General features: G+C 39.9%; 1 protein-coding gene across 1 annotated transcript in view; it reads right to left on the minus strand.

Annotated features, from left to right (window-relative positions):
* Window positions 1-23,807, minus strand: part of ZNF385B (zinc finger protein 385B) — a gene marked incomplete at its 3' end in the record, with an annotated part of 619,213 nt that overhangs the window by 440,751 nt on the left and 154,655 nt on the right. The window contains exons 2-3 of the mRNA XM_006864058.1: window positions 15,048-15,199; window positions 14,034-14,351 (exon numbers count right to left, since the gene is read on the minus strand). Coding sequence (XP_006864120.1) covers window positions 14,034-14,349 — 316 coding nt within the window. The remainder of the gene's footprint in view (window positions 1-14,033; window positions 14,352-15,047; window positions 15,200-23,807) is intronic.

Here is a 23,807-nt window from a genome sequence, read left to right on the forward strand (position 1 = left end):
AGGTTCATGGCCCACTCAAGTCAACACACAACCTTAATCATCCCAGCAACCTAGAGTTTTGTACAGGAAATTTCAAAAAGAAAGAATTTATTTTCAGATTGAGACATAGAACTTTGGGTTCCTACCCTCTTCTTTCCAAAGTAAAATATGCAAAATGACAGACATCATATGTAAGAAAGTCAGAAGCAAAAAGATCAACTTTAGTTTGCTAGATAAAGATACGTTTTTTATTTGTATATGCTATTTAGTGTGGCACTCCTGGTGTGGCGCTGTAAGATCAACCCTGGACTGTGAACCACAAGGTCTGCAGTTCAAACCCGCCAGCTGCTCCTTGGAAACCCTATACAGGATTGCTATGGGTCGGAATCAACTCAATGGCACTTAACAACTATCTCTCTATATACATATAAATAGAGAGAGAGAGAGAGAGAGAGAGAGAGAGAGAGAGAGATCACAAGGAAATGGCTCCTTTAGTTATGGAGGCTGGCAAATCGCAAGGCTGGTGGCTTCTCTCGACCCACATAGCTACAGGGGCTGATAAAACCAAGATCAGCTGGTCACATGGCAGGCTACTGACTCAAGATTGTGTAGGCTGGTGAATCCCAAGAATCCGAGGCTGGGTGTCCCTGTACGTACAGAGGATGCAGCCTACACCCCTGAGGAAAGTCTTCTTACTACTGATGGGCGGATCATATCAGATCACACCCTGGGGGATGATTTTATCATTACATAACTGGCAAACCCCTGAGGTTCATGGCCCACTCAAGTCAACACACAACCTTAATCATCCCAGCAACCTAGAGTTTTGTACAGGAAATTTCAAAAAGAAAGAATTTATTTTCAGATTGAGACATAGAACTTTGGGTTCCTACCCTCTTCTTTCCAAAGTAAAATATGCAAAATGACAGACATCATATGTAAGAAAGTCAGAAGCAAAAAGATCAACTTTAGTTTGCTAGATAAAGATACGTTTTTTATTTGTATATGCTATTTAGTGTGGCACTCCTGGTATGGCGCTGTAAGATCAACCCTGGACTGTGAACCACAAGGTCTGCAGTTCAAACCCGCCAGCTGCTCCTTGGGAACCTATACAGGGGTCACTATGAGTTGGAACTGACTTTATGGCAGTTAACAACAAATTTAGTGTAGGCATTCTGCAAAGTCACTTGTAGGGGAAAAAAAAAAAGTTTTTTTTTTTTTTTTTTTTTTACCATTTTTACCATCGATATTCATATTGTTTTGGTTTACAATATTTTAAAAAGAATATTCCCCAAAAATGTGAATATTGGGGATTTTTTTGTGAATGCTTTGCTGTATATTTATTCCCCAGATAAATATTTTTTAAAGCAAATGCATTTAGGAATATTAATATAGCAAAAGCACTGACATGGGCCTTAAAACCATGGTCAATAAACATTCAACATCTAGAAGCATTTTATTTTGAGGCCAAGTCTTGCATGAAGAGGGGTCCTGACAGTGTATAAAGTATAGTAGAATGTGTGGCTCCAATATTGTTGTTGTTGTCATCAAGTGCCATCGAGTCAGTTCCAACCCATAGTGACCCCTGTATAGGGTTTCCGAGGAGCAGCTTGTGATCTTGAACCACCAACATTGCAGTTCAAATGACCTTGCAGTCCAGCACATTAATCCACAGCGCCACACCAGGACTCCAGCAAAGAAGGAAGCTGCATTTATTCTTTTTTGACAGCATAATTTGGTGAATTCCTTCTTTAGCATCCAGATGGTGCTTTGATGGCTTGATGGAGTTACCGCAGTTTCTAAAAGTAACCTAATGTTTCATAAGGAGGCTAGCATTCCTGAGGCAGAATCTGTACCTCCTTACATCTTTTATACGATGTGCACATAGAATGAATTTGCCTCTGTGGGTAAAGGCCAAGTGTCTCTAGATTGCAATGCAAGCTCAAGAGAAGGCAAGCTCCTGCAAGGAAGTTAACATGATGTGAATGCCATTACATTCAGTCCATTAAAAAAAAAAAAAAATTATATATGGAGCTCTGGTAGCGTAGTGGTTACGAATCGGGCTACGAACCTTAAGGCCAACAATTCGAAACTACCAGCGGCTCCGTGGGAGAAAGATAAGGCGTTCTGCTCCTGTAAAGATTTACAGCCTTGGAAACCCCGTACAGGGTCACTATGGGTCGGAACCGACTCCACGGCACTTAACAACAACAACAAAAATACATATATATATATGTGTATATATATATATACACACACAAACACACACACACACACACACACACACAATATCCAGGCCTACCAATTCCTCCAATAGCTTTCTGTAACCAGAAGAGGAAATGTGTTTCACAGCTGGTCAAAGAAGTAGGTCCTGAAACACTGTAAGTGCCAAAGATGAATACCAACTCCATGGTTGAGTTGTGACATTCCACAGGAATGCCTAACTTGGAACACTATCCTACAAGCACTTTGGCTATGATGTTGTCAAGATATGAAAGTAGAGCATTTGTGTGAAGAAAGCTGGTCAGTCAGGGTGACCACACATTCATTCCATAGTGAGAAAGTGAACTCCTTACTGATAAACTTCCTCTGAGTAAGCTACGCAGAGCTTATTCTCTCTAGTTTGAACTAGTTTAACATGGGCAACCCTTTCATTCCAAAAGACAACCGAAATTCGTGATTCAAATCACTCAGCCACATAAATGCTAATCATCCTTGTCTACAATGCAATTTCCACAACAAAAGGAAGCTGCCAAGTTGGCCCCTGATTCATGGTGACCCCATATACAACGACACGGAATGTTGCCAGTCCTGAACCGTGTCAAAGAACAGTTGCACACTGAACTGCAGTAATCCATAGGGTTTTTACTTATTTTCAGAAATAGACAGCAAGATCTTTTAACCTAAAACAAACTTTTTCTCTTAATGTTGTTGTAGTTGTCAGATGCCTTTGAGTTGGTTCTGACTCAGCGATTCTATATACTTGTACAACAAAACAAAACACTGCTTGATCCTGTGCTATCCTATATCCATGCTAACATATTTTAATAAATTCTATTTAAAAGTTCATAGTTGGAAACTAAGACTGTCTTGAATTTTTAAGAAAACACAACTCTGCCTTTAATACTGCTTTGTTTTAAAGTTCTTTCTAAACTTTTTTAATATATTGATTCCTTATAATTCTTTACTTACATAATTGACACTCCTTTGGCATTTTTTTTTTTTTTTTTACCTTGAGTACAGAATAGGAAGTTGTTCTATATTCACTGTTTCATGTTTACCTCAGAGTTAATTCTAGACTCATGACCCCATCCACAGTGTCTGGGTCTATCTCAAAGTTAAAGCAGTTTTAAGGGGTTGGAAATATGACTCCAGACTTCATCCTAGTTTCAAACTGTCTTACTGTCACTCATGTGGTACTTCAGCCTCAAGTCAGCTTGCCCTGGAAGTGTAGGTTGGGCACCAAATCTAAGTTTGATTGGGAGAAAAAACTCAGGATTTCATAAAATACTAGGAAATTCACAATGACCAAAGGCAAAAGGTCAGACAAGTTTGCTAATATTCCTTCTAAGAACTGTTTAATCATGGGGTCTGAATTCTTACAAGTAAGAGATACTTCCTGGGATCCCAAAAGGGTCTGCAAATTATATAAGAAACCTTATTATAAAAGACCCTTTTATCAAGGGTCCAATGTAGTATATTTTGAACAAGCCCCCATTGGAAAACCACAGGAAAATCATGTGGGCTTCTGATACAATAAATGGGCTATGCAGTAATCATCCCATTAAATTAGCTCTTAGGGACTTATAATGAAGATGTCTAGGGATATTACTGTTGTGTGCCACAGAATCAATGCTGACTCACAGCATCTGTAGACAGAGTAGAACTACCATACAACTTGTAAGACTGGGAGCTTTACAGAGCAGATCACAATTCTTTTCTTCTGTGGAGCCACTAATGGGCTTTAACCACTGACCTTTCAGTTAGCAATCAAAGAAACACTGAATCACCAAGGCTCCTTTAAGGAGATTGTTGTTGTTAAGTGCCATCGAGTCAGTTTCAACTTACGTTGTTGTTAAGTGCCATCAAGTCGATTCCGACCCTGTATAGGGTTTCCAAGGAGCAACTGGTGAGCTTGAACTACCAACCTTGCAGTTCAAACGACTTTGCAGTCTGACGCATTAGTCCACAGCGCCACACCAGGACTCCGTTTGCACTTACAGAGACCCTATATAGGGCTTCTGAGGGACAACTGGTACGTTTGAACTGCCAACCTTGTGGTTATCTGTCCAGTACTTATCCTACAGCACCACATTTTAAATATGAAATGGTAAAAACTCACTAGTACCTCACAGATACCATTGAGTTCGTTCTGACTCAGAAACTGTAGGTACAACAGAACGGAAGCCTGCTGGTCGGGCTCCATCCTCAAAGGTGTTGTTATGTTTTAATCCATTGTTGCTGCTACTGCGTTGGTCGATCTCATTAGGGGTCTTCCTCTTTTTGCTTATTAATGAATTTGGTGATTGGTTAATAATTTCAACATGGTACTTATTATTTCACAAAGGTCAGATTTCTTGCTAAAATAAGGTGCCAAACAGACTCATCAAAATTCAGGAAAAAACAGGAAGCATTTTTTAAACCGTTACGTTTATACCGCAAAAGTAGACGATATTATCATGATAGTATTTCTGTACCTATGATGCAAAACTAACTCCGCATCACTTAGAACTTATATTCATGTTAAATAGGCTGTAATTGTTCTACCAGACATGCGACAGTATTAAGGTATTAAAGTAGTGATTACTGTTCCTAAAAACCGGAAAGCGCGGTCTCTCTCACACACATACGTACACAAAGCCATCCCCTATAGAGTCTGACCAATACATAGAAGATATTCGAGAGCATGGCCGTGCACACAGACGCATGTGCACACACATCTCACCGCTTTGATATTTCTTTGCTTTCCACATTCATTATTATGATCAACCCAAATTCTGACAAAGGAACTGGAAAATATCTTTACTTTCAGTATACTTGTGGCACCACCTTGTGGTGACTTTGCAGTATTGCGTGTTCAAGTTAAATATCTAAAGTGCTTCCAAAATGTCTAGGAAAATGCATTTGAGAATGAATTTGACGTATTAAATATATGTGGGATGCAGTATAAGAAATTTGGCCGATGTACTTAAAAAGTAAAGTGCATCATTTTATAGTCATGATACATAGCACAGTGCCATGACCCTTGCTGTTGTGAGGTGCTGTAGAGTCAGTTGTGACTCATTGTGATCCTATGTACAATAAAACAACACACTAAAACTGCCCGGTCCTCTGTCATCCCCACGAATGTCATGTTTTTGAGTCCACTGGTACTGCCCTGACTCTCATTGTTAGTGCCGACAAGTCAGTTCCGAATCATAGTGACCCAGTACGGGGTTTCAGAGGCTGTAAATCTTTACGGGAGCAGAAAGCCTCATCTTTCTGCCGCGGAACAGCTGGTGGTTTCGAACTGTTGACCGTAAGGTTTGCAGCACGATTCGTAACCACTACGCTACCAGAGCTCTGACCATAGAAACTGTTTAATACCAGTACAGGTTTCCCCTGCTATCCAAAAGCAGACAATTGCTATGAAGCTTTTCATAAGCTGAAATGGCACAAAGCAAAGATGAAATTACCATTAATTTATGAGAAAAAAACCTGAGCGTTCCAGATACACCAAATCATACCAAATAACAAGTAAAACCTAAAAAAACCCCTAACATATGGTGTTTGTTCACAGACACAATTCCTCGCTCTGTTGCTAAAGTGCTGAGTGTAGTTCCTAGGGAAAGAGCTTGGCAAAGACAAGGGGACCACTCTGTGTTCGGGGTGCACAGTGCCTCTGTAACCACTGGCTAAAAAACAAACATTGAACGTTAGTTTCACGTTTCGCCTTTTTTCATGAAAAAAAAAAAAAAAGCCACTTTGAATTTCTTTCGGATAGCAAAAACAGGTGCTAATGTAGATCTTTCATTCTTATTCTATGTTGTTGTTGTTGTTATGTGCCGTGGAGTCGGTTCCGACTCATAGCGACCCTGCACAGGGTTTCCAAGGCTGTAAATCTTTACGGGAGCATAATGCCTCATCTTTCTCCCGTGGAACAGCTGGTAGTTTCGAACTGCGGACCTTGCGGTTCGCAGCACGATTTGTAACCACTACTTAAAACAAAACAAAACAAAACAACAACAACAAAAAGATTTACAGGCATTCCCTGACTTTTGAAAATTTATTTTATGCCAAAAAGCAAAGTTTTGAAAAGCAGGGGATGCCTAAAACAGTTTTTTGACTATAGAATAGGAATGAAATTATGAGAGCCCTAGGAGGAGAGAAGAAACAAACAACAAAAACAAGGACCCTGGGGTATCAAGGGCGAACAGAACAAGGCAGTAAAGAATATATACAATATTCAATGGTCCAATGAGACAACTCTCTTTCCAAGCTTACCCTCCATTCCAACTTCCAAACCATTACCTCCACTCCTTGCTGCAAAATCCTTTGGCTTTACCCAGCCCTACACTCCCCTCCTCCTGAAAACGTGTCCTTCAAATCCGTTTAAGTTCAGTGTCGAATTGTAAGAACAAACAGAAGACGCACCACTTACAGTAAGAGTCATTGTGTCTTCAATTCATGCTGGTGCTGTGACCAAGAGAATAATGCAGCGGATACAGCTTCCCCTCTTGCTGTCTTGTAGCAGAGCTCTGACTACCATAGCATCTTCCCCCTTGAAAGGAGAGAGCAGTCTGACCCAAAACCACCACCAGCTGCCAGATATGGGTGTGAGGCCAATTTAGACCATCCCACCCAGGTCATGTGCCAGGTGCCTACCATGGTCTGAGGAGGGAATCCTTAGTGAATTCAGAAGAAGAATCAGCTGGCTGAGCCAAGCCCAAATTGCTCACTCAAGAATCATGATTCAAATGAAGAGTTGTTGATTTTTATTTTATTTTTTCCCTAAGGTTTCTGCCTGCCTTCCCAAACTTACCTGTATGTCTCTGTAATTTCCTCAAGGAGTTTGGACCATATCTCAGCTTTTCAAACATGCCAAGCTTTTCCTCAGCTGCTTTTCATTTTCTCTGGGTCACTTTCCCAACTCTTTGCATGACTATTGCATTTTTCATCTTAAAAATGCAACCTTCCATGATAATTAGAAGCTATTATGAAAGTAACTCAAGTAAGTTAGTATGCAAATGGAAAAATTAAACCCTAAAGAATAAGAAAATCCTTTTAATTCTTTCCATTTATACTTAGAGAACCATTTGTTATAAAATGTTATGAGCGGTAATGTAGACTGGGCTTAGATTTTGAATCTTTGTGTGGCTTTCAGAAAGCCCTCGCAACCTCTCTCATTGTTTCCTTATTGGTAACATGAGTATTATCATATGGATCCCATTGGGCTGTGAGTACAACCTATTGGGCTGTATCAGTCTTTTCAGGATAAGCGCTAATTCCAATTATGCCTCAAATTAAGTTCAGGTGTATTTCTCTTACACAAATAAGCAGAACCTCCATGCTCTCAGCCTCACCTTTTCACTGTTACACATTATTTGAACCAAGCGACTGCCAAGGACAGCATCAGAGTTCCCACTTTAGCCAAAAATTTTCTTAAAATGTTGAGAAAACATGCGTTCCAAAAAGTTCCAGAATTAAATCAAGTCTTTCCACCATAATTCCCTGGATCAACTTGATTCTCCAGAAAAGGCTCAGCCTTTCCTAGGGAATTGCTTTTGTGTGTTGTTGAGTTAGTTCTGACTCATGTTGTTAGGTGCCATCGAGTCGGCACCGACTCATAGCAACCTTCTGCACAGCAGAACGAAACAATGTCCAATCCTGGGCCAACCTCACTACTATTCCCACACTTGAGTCCATCGATGCTGCCACCTGGCCAATCCATCTCGTTGGGGGTCTTCCTCTTTTTTTCTGACCCTCCATCTTACCAAACATGATATCCTTCTCCAGCGACTGTTCCCGCCTGACAATATGTCCAAAGGTCTCATAGAGACCTTGTATAGTGTTTCCAAGGCTGGAAGTCTTTACAGGAGCAGACAGCCTCATCGTTCTCCTTCAGAGCAGTCAGTGGGCTTGAACTACTGACACTGTGTAGGTGCTTAGCCTACAGTGTCACCAGTACCCCCGGGTGAACATAATGTGAAGTTAACTTTTATTGCTTTCCCGAACAAATCCCCTGCTTCTGACTGAAAGAGGGGGAGCATCAGAGAACCACATCTCACTGGTTGCTATATGGGGAACCTCCTAACAGTAAAAGCCACCCATACCTCATCAGCAGACTGCGTCAGAAAGGATAACTTTAAGGCCTCTATTTTCTGATTTAACTTCCACATCAGGTCTGAGCAGTAAACAACAAGGACAAATATGGCAAGGAATGTCCAACCTGACACATGACCAGAGTTGGACCTTAGCCTATTTAGGTGGGCTGTGGTTTCAGTGGAAATTTAATTCAGTCAATGGGGTGTTATTTTGGCCAGCTTGGTTTATTTAATGCTATTGGTGTTCCCACTGGGCCCTTCTGGTGTTAGTAAAGGGGTTTCATTAGGCCAGGTATCTCTTGATGGGGGAGGGATGTGGTAAGATCCCCCTTTGAGTATCCTCCACCTGTCAACTCCTCACTGCTCTAGTATCTCTGCTCGGGGGAGGTGCATCTCAGAACTGCAAGCACAAAGAGTCTCAGGGCTGGTGAGAAACGGAAGTACTTCTCCTGGTCAATTAATTTTGGTGGGAATCTCAATTGATGATACCTCCTAATGTAGCTCCACTCAGCCTGGGGGAAGAATGAGGCTACTTAGTAGGTTGGTAGACTTTAATCTTTACAGAAGTAGACTGGCACAGCTCTCTCCCATACAGTGGTTGGTGGGTTCAGAATGCTGACCTTTCAGTTAGCAGCTGAGCACTTAACCATTGCACCCCAAGAGTTCCTTCTGAGAACCCTCCTAGATGGCAGAGAAAACCACAGGCAAGGCCTAGATAAAAGAGGAAACATCTACCAGTTATTCCAAGCTCTTCATAAAATGCCTTGACTGTGTGATTCAATAATAAATGCCAATGGCACACTGCACAGAAAGACCCTATTGCACAATACACTTTCTGATTTACAACTCTGAACTCTCTAGATTTACGTGATTTCACTCCTGAATTCTGTATTTACTTTCATTATTAATAACAAAAGGAATGTGGGTCTCAATTACAAGCCGAGACTGAGAAGAAATCCAAGTGTTTTTATTGTTGTTGTTGTTGTTAAGTGCCATGGAGTCGGTTCCGACCCATAGCGACCCTGTACAGGGTTTCCGAGGGTGTAAATCTTTACAGGAGTAGAAAGCCTCATCTTTCTCCCGCGGAGCGGCTGGTAGTTTCGAACCGCTGACCTGAAGGTTCGCAGCCCGATTCGTAACCACTACGCTACCAGAGCAATTTCTAAGACAAACCCCATCCCACATGTGTTAATAAAAACTTCATTTCAGGCCATTTAGTGGGTCTGATTCCCCAGAGTTGAATCGAGATTTATGGTAGGGTGCAGCGAATACTTACAGACTATAAGATACCACAGCACAGGTAAATTTATGGCCTGGTTGTCATTTCTACACACAGACAATGCTGACACATTCTTCTTTCCATCTGGCATTTGGTTATGAGCTGCTGCAGGTACCATGGGATGGACCCTTGTTTCCAACTATGAGGGACCAGTCCCGGCACACAGGAAACGTTCTCTTGCCACTGCCCCCAATTCATCTGCAGGAAATGCTGTTTCCTGGCTCCTCCAGGTGTGTCTTGGTGGTTCCTAGGCTCACCCAGCTCATTAACCCCACAGACCATGAGACTACCCAACCTTTCTTAGTCCAGGAACACCAGAGTCATAATTACTATCTTTGATGGAAGCACACAACTATGTCCAGACACTAGACAAGTCTGTGGTTTCTGGGACTAGATTGGGGAAGGAGGAGAGTTTCTTCTACTCATGCAGACCAAACTATCTAAGCTTTCTTTGCTCCCCCTTTTATTCTCCTTTCTGCAGCCGGAGTGACAGAGCTGGAAAAGAAATTCTCCTGCTACTCATCAAGATTCCTTCTCTCATGAAAAAAGAAAAGGAAACTTTTATAAACTTATACACACACAGCAGTTTTAGTTGGCAGGTAGAAATCTTCTTATTGTTCCAGAAGCTGAGATGTAAATGTTTTGAAACACACTGAATTTTAAGATCAGAGAAAAATCTCCCAGTTGGTAAGGGTCAGTCACAACTCCCTAGGACTTTGGGGGAGTCGTCTTTATTTAGAAAAACTGATCAAGCCTCAAACATTATCATGTAATCCCCACTCCACCCTTGTCAGTGTCATTACTATAAGAAAACACAGGCAGGAGCAACAGAACATTACTTTATTAAGTTAACATTTCATGGAAAGATTATCTCTACTATAGACAGTTCCTGCCTGGGTTACCAGTCCTACTTACAAATAACCCACAGGTAAGAACCAACCCATGCAAAGCCTATTATAATAAAATTCCAGATACATATAAAGGTTCCTAATAACAAATGAGCACTATTTTGTGAGGCATATCAAAACTTTATTGTTATTGTTGTTGTTAAATGCCCTCAAGTCAGTTTGTAACTCACAGAGTTTTTGAGACTTTACATCTTTGAGGTAGCAGAATGCTTTAAGGTATCTGGAAGCATTTCTTTATGTTTTATGTATACAAGTGCACACCATATACTATATAGTACGACAAACATTTGACTGACTGATGTTAGATATGAACCATATCTAACTGTTCTTATACAAATTCAACTCCAAGAGGTTTAGAAATAGAACTCATTCATAATCAGAGCACTGCTTGTACACAGTTTTCCCCTTTGAGGAAGACATGAGCAGAAGGAAAAGATTGACATTGTTGTTTTTTTTTTTAATGCTACTAGCCAAGGAACCATTGGAGGAATCCTCTCACCCACAGGGTCTGTTAGGACCATCTATGACCTCCAGCAACAGCCAAATTAACAATCCTCAAGGCAGACATCAGCCAAGGCTGCCAGGCAAGACAACCTCTACCCCTCCTCCATCCCACCATGACCAGTGGCAAAGGGTGGGGCCGCTGTTGAGGTGTTGCAGAGTCACAGCAGGCTGTGTCCCCACCCTCTAGTCTCAGTGCCAGAGTTTGGTGGTGGCTGTGAGCCCGTATAGGGTTTTCGAGGCTGGAAACCTTTGCAGGAGCAGAAAGCCTCCTCTTTCTCCCACAGACTGGTAGATTCAAACTTCTGACCTTGGGATTAGCCCAGCTCATAATCTACTATGCTACCAGGATTCATTAGAGTTTGTGTTGTTGTTGTTAAGTGCCGTCGAGTTGGTTCTGACCCATAGTGAACCTGTATAGGGTTCCCGAGGAGCAACTGTTGAGTTTGAACCATGAACTTTGAAGTTCAAACTACCTTTGCAGTCCAGTGCATGAACCCACAGCACCATACCAGGACTCTACTGCATAAAAGAGAATCAGATTGACAAATCACATTCACTTATTCATAGAACATACTTAGTAAACCTACCTACACAAAGGTTAACTATAAGCTGTAAAGCTATAAAACTTAGACGAGAATGTGAGAATATATCTTACTGGTCTTGCATTTGACAATGACCCAGAGACTAAGCAATCCACTGCTCAATGAAAGGTTGAGCATATTGAACACACCAGTCAACCCACAAGAGAAAGATGTGGCAGTCAATTTCCATAAAAATTGTTGTTGTTTTTGTTAAGTGCCCTAGAGTTAGTTTGGATGCATAAGCAACCTTGTATACAGTTTCTGAAGATTTGCTGTGGGTTTGAACCATCAACCCTGTAATTAGCAGTCCAGTGCTTGTCCTACAGTGCCACACCAGGACTCCCATAAAGATTGTTGTTGTTATATACCATTGAGTCAGTTCCCACCCATAGCAAACCTGCATAGGGTTTCTGAAGAGTGACTGGTGAGCTTGAACCGCCAACTTTATGGTTCAAACCAACTTTGCAGTCCAGCGCATTAACCCGAAGCACTGCACCAGGACTCCAGAGTTTGTGTAGCCAACACTTAACTCAGCTATGAGATGGATACTTATACAAACAGAACTGAATCTTCTAAATCAGAAAGACTCCTTCTGAGTATACAAAAGTGAGAAGTTATGGACTGAGAGGGTGTTAAGGGAGCTGCTACCCAGCAGGAAACACAATTTATATAGATCAAAGCTAAGAGAAATGATTGGAAAAATAAAACCATGTCAGGTTGGTACCTCACTGAATTGAGACTCTAAGTAGTAGATACGGATGCATGTACACACAGAACAGCATTCAGGTCTATTTGCTTTATATCCTGCTGTTCTGCTTAGCACTATGTCATGGATGATTGTCCCATTCTTAGGTATTCTTCAGAAATATCTTTTTTTTTATGGCTACAGTTCTTATCAATCATCTAGAAGAACCATAGTGTTGCCGTGGCTAAGCACTTGGTGGCTTGCCAAATGATCAGTGGTTTAACCCTACCAGCCACTACATGGAAGGAACATGGAGCAGTCTGCTTCCATAGTTATTTGCAGTCTTGGAACCCCTATGGAGCGATCCTACTCCGTCCGTCCCACAGGCTTCCTAGGAGTCAAAACGGGCTCTACAGCAATGGCTTTCATTTATATTCATCTTATACTGCAGTATAATGTACTTAACCTTTCTACTAGGTTTTAACTTAAAACATAAAGATCCCTCTTGTCCTTTACAGACAAATACTGACACGAATACCAGTACAAATACCAACACAAATTTCACTGAAGTTTAATGTGGATCATAGCATAACTTTGCAAAATCAAGAACTATATGACAATGCTGAGTGAAATGTCAACAAGCAGTTTCTTTGTCATCTAACTTCAAGTCAAGGCCTCATTACCAGAGGAAATACTTGCTAGAGTGGGATTTGGAGCTCTTCTACCAAGTTTGAAGGAGACTCTTCTTTGGTCTCTCATAAGCCTGGGTAGGATGACCACAGTTTTGTGGATATCTTCATCACAATTAACAGTGCATTTTACATTTTTCTCTAGTTCTGCTACAGTGAAGGCATCCAATGGTCAGCAATGTGGAGCAGGAAAGGTTGTCCAAGGATAAGATAAAAGGTTTGAAAGACTGTTTTAGAAGTCAGGACAACTGCTGGAATGCCAAAATGCCTAAGTTTCTGCCTCTATCAGCCCAAAGGAAAAAGTGAGAGGCAAATGCAAGTGATGACCAGGGTCTGCACTCACAAGTGAGCACTGTTAGGTTTGGCACTGTGCTGTGGGATAAAGCACTGGACCACAAGATTGGCAGTTCAAACTCTCCAACTGCTCCTTGGGAACCCTATACAGGGTTGCTATGAGTAGGAACCGACTCAACGGCACTTAACAACAATAATGCCTATTGGATAAAATAAGCACTGGACTGCTAACCCCAAGGTCAGTAGTTCAAACCCACCAGCTGCTCCTTGGAAACCCTAGACAGGGACACTATGAGTCAGAACTCACATTACGGCACTTAACAACAATAACAATGCCTATTGTTGGAACATTACCAGCACCCTGCTGGCACTCACTTAAAAGAATGTGACAACTTTCACAGGCAAGATTAATGCTTCTTTCCAGCATGATGAGATGTTATAAATAAGGCTGGAACTTTTTATATAACATCCAGTAATACGTTATCCAATAAGAAAAAATTTTGGTATCACTGATCTATTTTAAACACATTTCAAAATGTATTAGGAAAGGTTCACACACCATGAGGATGTAGGAAGTTTATAGTCCAATGTATAAATGTTGTATTACACATATAGAGACAGATATGTATCCAACAATAATAGATATACTGAGAAGTGACAAACAGCTAGTTGATGCCTGTATGAAAAGGAGTGCATATTACTGTGATGATAGTTTAAGGTCAAAGACAAGTCTTGCCCTGAAACCTTTATTTGCTAAGCACAGACCATCTTCTCCCAAAAGTCAATGGAACCCCCAGGTGCTCCTTCCTACCTGTGCTGGTGTTGGTGCTGGGGCAAGCCAGGGGTAGTCCCAAGCCCTGGGCTGGGGGTAGGGGCTGCCCATTACTCAGTTGCTTTACCCGCTTGCGGTGGGATCTGCCATTGTAGTGGACCTGGGCCTGGGCTGCAGAGTTCAGCTGGATGTTGCACACCTCACAGAAAGAGAACAGAATTTTCTTCTTCTCTTTACTCAACTGGTCCTCAGAATTGTCGTTCCTTATTCCCTTTTCTTCAAAGCCCTGTAGAAAAGTTGCCATATTTATAATTCCATCTTCAAGGTGGTTGTCAGGGCTTAAAGGGTACTTCATATCTGAAACAACAACAACAAAACCAACAGTAAAACTTCCTGTAAAATTACATGTGCCTTGTTGCATTTTAGTATGATTACAATTCATTTCCATGGTATGGTTTAAGTTAAAAGTTCTCCTAGCTACCCAGTGGCCAATCCTTCTGTCTGGAGTACTTTCTACCCTCCGCTTCTCCTCCTCCCATCATCTTTTTCCCTCTTGACCCTTTTAACTTGGGCTCCATCATAAATTTTTTCTGAAGAATCATTCCATCCAAGGGACCTATTTGGACGTGGAGGTCCTAACTACATGTTCACATAGTGTGCTGTGACCTCCCTTCATGAAGCTTACCAGGGTTTACATTTCACATAGATTTGGGTAGCTATTTAGGCCTGTCTCCCTGCTGGAGTAAAAGCTCTAGGAGGTCAATGGCCTTGACTCTGGCTATTTCTTAGCTGAGAATTTGCACCTTTCACATAGTAGTCATTCAAATATCTGTGGGAAGGAAGTAGGAAGGATGAGTGAAGGGAGGAAACAAAGAAGGAAGAAAGTGAAGAATAAATGATGTTATAAACCCAGAACCATTTGGATGTGTGTGTAGGTACATATGTATATCCAACACACACACATACCTGCACACATGCAAACAGATTATGTGCTCTAACCTGGAAAGAGGAAGTGAATAACAAAGACCGAAACACAGTATGTCTGTAACTTACATTGAGTCGTGTTCCAAACGTCCCGTTATAAGTCAACTGATGGGAATTTGAACATATTTTCTTGTGGAAGTAGTGAGATTAATGATTTGTAGATCTCCAGATTAGCCCATAAACATCAATTTAATCTCTGATGAAGTTGAAATACAGACCATCTGCAATACAAAATAACAGAAATGCAATGCTATGGTAAACTAGTAACTGAAAAATAGAAAAAAGAATAAAACAGAAAAAGATATCTTTAAGAACTGATATTTAAATAAACTTATGTAAATGGTATTGTGATGGACCATAATCTAAATTAACATTTCAAAGGTTTTTTTTCAGTCCTCAAGAAACCTGGATGATTAAGAATGACTTTTTCTTTTGTTCAATTTCACTTTAGAATACTTTTTCATTTTATTTACCAGTGTTTTCATACTTAGTGTGATTATGACAATGATTTTTGTTCTCAACTAGAATGAAAAGGCTCATATAGGAGAAAGGGGAAAGCAAATCTCAGGGACTGACTAGGCAGAAACTAAGAGAACAGAAATACACAAGAAAGAATTGGCTGAGTTGGAATACTACTATGTGATGAGGGATGAAGACAAAGGAAGGATCACAGTTTGTGAGGGATTTCTGCCTACGGTGAAAATGGAGAGGCATTAAAGGATATTGGTCTATCTGCTATGTACCCCAATCTTTGAGTAGTTCTATTGATCCAAGTTAACTTGGAATTCTGTGGAAAGGAAGAAGCAACCAAAGATGAGTCCCTATTTGTGTTGTTCCTAAATCAAATGTTTACAACTCAGAAAGTGAATCCCAGCACAGGGAATAACCATAAAGAAAGATATTGAATTAAAGCCAAGATCTGCTTTATGAGAACATATATTAATTTGTCAAGTTTCATATTTGCCATATACCACAAATGAAATATATCCTGCAGAGGACGGTTAGAATATTTCTAATTCTGATATGCAAAACCTATCTGTCTCATGTTATAAGTACTTTACATTAGGGTAAAGTCAGAATCAAGAGCAATGAGTTTGGTTTGGATTTCAAAGAAGAAGGCAATACTTCATAATTCATTCTAAGATTTGAAATCTAAAAAAAAGTCTGCTTTTTTTGTGTTATCTAGTAAAAGATTAAGCCAATTTACTTGTACAATTTACTTGTCACTCATCCAGGAAATAAATTATACTTTGTTGTTATTGTTGTTGCTAAGTCAAGTTGGTTCTGACTCACAGCGCCCTTGTGTAGGGTTTTTGAGGCTTTCAATCATCGTGGGAGCAGAAAGCCTCATGTTTATTCCTCAGAGACTGGTGGGCTCACACCATGGAACTTGTAGATCACAGTCCAGTCCTTATCATTTATGTGAATATGCACACTCTAATTAGGAAGAAAGAACCCTTTAAACTAAAATGAATGGTTATTCTAGAATTCTCCTATGCTCTCTAAAGATACCAGTTTCCTTTCTAAGCTTTCATGCCTGTTTTATCTTCCTCCCAAGTTACTCTTTTTTGTTTGTTTGGTTTTCTTATATATGTTCCATACTGCAGAGCTTAAATAAAAACTGAAGAAGAATGTTAATATTTTAGTTTTCTCATCCTGTGTGTAAAGGTTGGGTTTTTTTTTTTTTTTTTTGCAGATTCTGGTGCTACTAGACTAGATAAATAAATAATTATTCCCAGAAATACAAAAACAAAACAAAAAAACCCCTCAGTTACTCTCATTTGAAAATGATCCCCTCTAACTTCCACACCACATTCATAGGCCAACCTGGGAAGGTCAGGATATCAGGGGAATGCAAGTTCAGTCTATTAAGTCTCAGTTTACTAGTCCTAGATTTAGCTTCATCACACTTACTCCCCTTTTAGGGGAAAAACAAGTTCTGCTCCTGATAACAGCCACTTATAAGCTGAATATATTTTGTTCCATAGGTCTTGGAAGAAGGACTGAGAGGTGGTAGAAAGTCAAGATGCAGTCTCAATCTCCAACTTTTGGCCTGAGATGATATAACATCTAGACTTATAATACATTAGATATTATAATTTTTATAATGTGAACTTTCTAGCCAAGAATGCAGTAACTGTGAGTTTAAGTAGAAGGAAAGAACCATTTTTCTATTTTAAAGTTCATTATCAGAGTATTTAAATGGTATGTTTCACTTGCATGGAGCAGAAGGACCTTCTGTGATATTCGATTTCAGTCCTGGGCAGCATTTTGCTTTAAACATCCGCTACAGTTTGTCTGAGTGTTAAGAGAACTCAGGACAACTGGACTCCATATTCTATGCTCTGTGCAGTCTTTTATCAGATTAGATGGCCAGTAAGTCAACATTTCTGTAAAAACGAGCTATTTTGGTGCAAGTCAAGGAATGAGAAATGGTTGATCCTTGAGTTTCTGCTTTTGGGGAACAGAGCTAATGAGATCCAAACTCAGTGGACTGAGAGTTAGTGATATATTTAAAAGAGTGATTTTAAATGATTGGGAGATAATACCTTAGGAATCTAATTCCTGGTCTGTATAGTTATCTAAATATTTTGTTTTACAAATAATGATTTGAAAGTAACAAGAAACTTTAATGCAAAGGTAGAGACATGTCTGCTACACAATTGGAGGAATATATTCATGTTGTTTAACACAGACCTGCTCCAGTAGGTAGGGAACATGAGCAATTTCTCTATATCTATAAAGATTTACACCCTTGGAAACCCTGTACAGGGTTGCTATGGGTCAGAATTGACTTGATGGCATTTAACAACAACAACAATATAAGTTTAAGGGTCTGGTGTGACATAGTAGCATCAGCACTGGACTGCTAACAGCAAGGTCAGCAGTTCAAACTCACCAGTCGGTGCTTGGAAACCCTACACAGGGTCACTATGACTTGGAATCCACTAAACAACACTTAAAAACAGTAACAACTTGATGTCACTACCTGTTCAGATGTCTCATTTTTTCTTTTTCTGAACATCTACTAGTATTTTGCAGAGTGCTGGTAAGAGATTATAACGCAGTGATCTGGCCTAGTGGGAATCTCAAGAGATACTGATACCATGGCTGGGTAAATAAAGCTGCCGTTAAAGCTAGAAATTTATCTCCCTTGGATAAAGAGAAAGATCTGAATTCAATGTTGTGGGGCAGAGTTAAGAGGAAAAACTGTTTAGAAGCTGTTTCAATCTTATGCAGGTTGCTGAGTCAGTTCTGACTGATGGCAATTGAACTATGCATCAATGACTGTTGTTTGAAATTAGATCATCAGCCCTTTCTTCTGAGATGCCTCTAGGTGGCTTGAACCTCCAATCGCTTAGTTAGCAGTGAGAGCTTTGACTGTTACCACCCAGTAACTGCAAAAGACTAATGGAAACAGGAACTAGAAACTCAGAAGAAGAGACTGTAACGGGCATGAAAGTGAAATCGGTTTCCTCTTTCTGGACTGTGATCCAAAGGGGATACTAGCTCCAGGGCATTCCTGAGCCTTCTGAAACATGGTAACAAGCCAGAGGCTCAACAGAAGGGACTGCACAACAGAGAACCCGCACAACAGAGGGCTTTCTTTTGTGAACTCAGAAATTGCTAGTATCTAGTGACAACAGATAGTGCCATGGACTGCCAAAAGAACCAATAGATGTGTTTTGGAAGAAGTGCAGCCAGAGTGCTCCTTGGAGGCCAGGATGGCTAAGCTTCATCTCTCATACTTTGGATATATTGTCTGGAGGAAACAGTCGCTGGAGAAGGATGTCATGCTGGGTAAGGTGGAGGGTCAGAGAAAAAGAGGAAGACCCCCAACAAGATGGATCAGCCAGGTGGCATCACTGATGGACTCAAGTGTGGCAGCGGTGGTGAGGTTGGCCTAGGATCGGACATTGTTTAGTTCTGCTGTGTATGGGGTCACTATGAGTCAGTTCTGACTCGATGGCACCTGACAACAACAACAACAAGTGACAACAGAAGAGTTCTCCTTTTTTTCTAATCCCTAAGATATCACAGCTGAGCCTGTTATCATTCTGGTGAACTGGGAGAGAGTCTGGGAAGGACACCATAGAGGGAAGGATAAGAGCAGCAGGATGCTAGTGTCCTTTACAAGAGGGACGCAGTGGTCTCAAACCAGGAAGTTGGGTAAGATGTGGAACAACTGACTTGATATATCTCAGGGAATCAAAGAAATGCTTGGGAAAGGCAAGCTGATAAAATATTGGACTTCTTGCATCAAGTTGGAGTAGAGATTTGAACTATTTTAAATTGGCTAAGATGATGGGTAAATAAGCTGAGTTATCCAAATTTAAATAAAACATGATCCTCTTAAACTTCAGCATCTTTATAATCCTAAAGTAAACCAGATGCCTAGACTTTTAGACTTCTTAATAGACTTTTGTTCAACTGAAATAAATACTACAATTAATTTAACTGAAGTCCAGCTTCAGTCCAAAGTTGCTAGTTAATTTGGCTTTGACCCACATAAGGCCCAATGTCGTTGTTGTTATGTGCCATGGAGTCGGTTCTGACTCATAGCGACCCTGTACAGGGTTTCCGAGGGTGTAAATCTTTAAGGGAGTAGAAAGCCTCATCTTTCTCCCACAGAGCAGCTGGTAGTTCAAACTGCTCACCTTAAGGTTCACAGCCCGATTTGTAACCACTACGCTACCAGAGCACCCTAGTTGAATGTATGTCAATGTCTGTGGATATCATTGTCTTTTTGGCACCCTTGAACATGCAAGTGACCCAAGTTCCCACGACACACAAATAGTACAACAATGCCACTAATAAAAATAAAGGTAAAATTTATTTTAATACCATAATATTGACTTCAAATATATGAGAGTGAGTCAAAAATTATCCACACTCTGGCTACATTAAAATGTCTGTTCATGTCCACAGCTTATGACAACATTGAGCATGCACGTAAAACAATTCTATCAAATAGACAACTGACAGTAGATTATGTGGCAAGTCATTTGCAAATCAGTTATGGCTCTGCCTAAGAAATTATCCATTATAGACTTCGATTTCCAAAAGATTTTGCGACTCACTAAAGAGCATAAACAGAATTGTTTAGATATCTGCGAACAAAATTTGGGCCAATACTCCAAGGCAGGTAAAGGTTTCTTTTTTAAAAAAAAATGTTACTGGTGATGAGACATGGATTCATAACTATAAGCCTGAGAATAAACAGCAGAGTCTGAAATGGAAACATCCTCAATCGCAGACCAAGAAATGTACAAAAATCAACCATCAGCTGGAAAACTGATGCTTACGGTTTTCTGGGATTCTCAAGGGCCAGTATTGGAACACTATCAGGAAAAAGGTTCAACAGCCAACAGTGCTTATTACAGTGATATGCTCACTGAAGAGCTAAAGCCTAAACTTCAGATTAAAAACAGAGGACTGTTATCCAAGGATAGTGTGATCTTGCATGACAAGGCACATCCATATACCTCTGCCCATACTGTTGACACTCTGCAAATACTTCATTCTGAGGTGTTAAAGCATCCTCCCTAAAGTCCTGATCTTGTTCCATCAGTCTTTCACCTGTTTGGTCTCCTGAAACAGCCCTTCGAGGATGAAGCTTCACCTCTGATGCAGAAGTAAAGACAGTGGTGCATTCGTGGCTCACAGCTTAGTCTAAGATATTTTTTAAATAAAGGAATATAAAAGCTTGTTGACAGAAGGGCAAAGTGTATTGAACAGCAAGGAGATTACGTCAAAAAAATGATGCATTTTTCTCTTCTAAAAGTTGATTAAATAAATTCTACAGTCATAGTGTAGATAATTTTGACTCACCCTCGTATATGTGCATTTCATTTCACATAAACTAGGTTTGAAAACCCTATATAACTAATATAAGCTCCCTGATTCACATCACAGTCAGGAAGCTAGAACCACATTCCCAGCGTTCAAGAACTGAGCCTGCTCTTATTCCCTACTTTGTAGAATTTCTGTGAATGATCTCCTTCTTACTCTGCCTCCTTCTGGTATTCCTGGTCCCAAAATTTACCTAGATTTGGATATACCATCATTTTGTCTGGGCCTGATCTTTGATTATACATAGCTTCCTTTTCTCAGAGTCAGAAAGATTTTAGGAAGAGGGATTTCAGAAAGTTCATGGAAAAATTCTACTATCTTTAAATTCCATTCTTCCACAAGCCTTCTGAAGGCCCATTCCAAGTGTCATGATAGTATCTTCTACCTAAGCTTTCGTCAGACTTTTGTTGAAAACATACTCATATACCTAGTAATGGATCATATGGTATTTCTATTTTCAATTTTTTAAGTAAGCATCATACCATTTTCCACAGTGGTTTTACTATTTTATAATTCCACCAGCAGTGTCAGAGAGTTCCAGTCTCTCATCACTAGACTTTGTTGTTTTCTGATAGTTTGTTTTAACTTTTGCTCTTCTTGATAGGGTGAGATGATATTACAGAAAACCGTCATGACTTTGGAAGTGGCAGAGACACAGAAAGCATTAACTGATGCAGAGAAATTTATAAATTGGAGTATATTAAAGTTAAAAATGCTTCTTCAGCGAAAGACACCAATGAAAGTTGTATAAGACAACTCAAAGAATAAAAGATAATATCTGCATACATCCAAAAGCTGACTTGTATCCAGAATATATGAAAATGCCTTAAAATTAATAAGACAGACAACTCAATAGAAAAAGAAAAGCAAGAGCAGTGAATTCACACAAGAGAATATTGAAACGATAAGGCACTCAGCCTTATCACTCACTAATTGTTGCTGTTTTTAAGTGCTGTGGAGTCAGTTCCAACTTGTAGTAACCCTGTATAGGGTTTCCAAAGAGCTCCTGGTGGGTTTGAGCCACTGATCTCAAGGTTAGCAGTCTAGTGCTTACCTTATAGTACCACATCAGGACCCCCATTAGTGATTGTTGTTGTTGTTAAGTGCCCTCGAGTCAGTGCCGACCCATGCCGACCCTGTATAGGGTTTCCGAGGAGCAGCTGGTGAGCTTGAACCACTGACCTTGCAGTTCAAACAGCTTTGCAGTTTGGCACATTAATTCACAGTGGCACATTAACTCACCAGGACTCCATTAGTGATTAGAAGAATGCAAATTAAAACTATAATGTAGCACTACTACAATACCCACCAAAATGACTAAAACGTAGATGAAAGATAACATTTGTATGTGGAACGCCCAAAACTCATGCACAGCTAGTGTAAGAAAAAATTGGATCAACCACTTTGGAAAACAATTTGGTAATATCTACTAAAGCTAAATATATACATACTCTATGTCCAGCAACTGAATTTATCAGGTACATATCCAAAGAAATGTGTACCTACTTTCATCAAATGTACATATATTTTTTAGAATGGTCTTAGGAACACTCTTCATAATAGCTGTGTACTGAAAAGTACTCACATGCTCATCAACAACAGAATGGGTAAATATAATGTGATGTATCCATTAGTACAAGGGAACAGCATATAAGAATGAGTAATTTATAACTACATGCAACAATATGGAAAAATGTCCATAATAATATTGAGCAAAAGAAGCCAGCCAAAAATGACTGATTTCATCCATGTATATAAGTACAAAACCTTGAAAAAAATTAGTCAATGCTGTAAGAAATCAAGATAATAATAACCTTGATTGTGACAAGGATGTGGGTAATGACTTGAAATGAGTGTAAAATGGACTAGTCATGTTCCTCATCTTGTATTAGTTGATGGATATACTGGTGTGCTAAATTTGTAGAAATTCAATGAATTGTTCACTTATAATATGTATTTGTTGTTGTTAATTACCATTGAGTCAGTTCTGACTCAGAGGGCCCTATATAGGGTTTCCAAGGAATAACTGGTGGATCTGAATTGCTGACCTTCTGGTTAGCAGTCCAGAGCTTATCCTACAGCACCACACAAGGATTCCTGTATTGTGAGTGCTCTTCTTTGTTGTTGCTGTTAGGGGCTGTCAAGTCAGTTCTGACCCATAGCAACCCTATGTACAGCAGAGCAAAACACTGCCTGGTCCTGCGTCATCCTCACAATTGCTGCTGCCACTGTGCCAATCCATCTTGTTGATCCTCCACTTTACCAAGTATGATGTTCAATCTCCAGGGATTGGTCCCTCCTAATAATATGTTCCAAGTACGAGAAATGAAATTTGGCCATCTTGGCTTCTAAGGAGCATTCTGGTTGTACTTCTTCCAACACAGATTTGTTTATTCTTCTGGCAGTCCATGGTTTCTTTAATATTCTCCTCCAACACCATTACTCAAATTCATTAATTCTTCTACAGTGTTCCTTATTCATTGTCCAACTTTCACATGAAATGTATACTCTTCTGAATACATATTATACTTAAAAATATGCATTTTTAAGTAATATAGGTCTTAGATGAAAAAGCAGAGGCAATGCTTTCCAGTTTAGCTTTCAACAATGAATTATTTAATGTAATAACAAAAACACAAACAGCAAAAGATAAAATATATTGTTGTTAAGAGCCAACAAGGAGGTTTCAACTCATAGCAATTCTATACAGGGTTTCCAAGGCAGAAAGTCTCATCTGTAGAATGGCTGATGGGCTCAAACCACTGACCTTATGGTTCACAGTCCAGTACTTAACCACTAGAGCCATTGCACTTCCAAGTAAATAAATAAGACCTCATAAAAATTTAAAACTTTAATTCATCAAAAGACTTCACCTAAAATTAGTTACAGAGAAGCTACAGACTGAGAGAATATCTTCTGAAACTGTGTATCTGACAAGAATCTATAAAACCAATGTATATATATATATATATCTGA

The sequence above is a fragment of the Chrysochloris asiatica genome, unplaced genomic scaffold (assembly GCF_000296735.1).
Source record: "Chrysochloris asiatica unplaced genomic scaffold, ChrAsi1.0 scaffold00059, whole genome shotgun sequence".
Lineage (NCBI taxonomy): Eukaryota > Metazoa > Chordata > Mammalia > Afrosoricida > Chrysochloridae > Chrysochloris > Chrysochloris asiatica.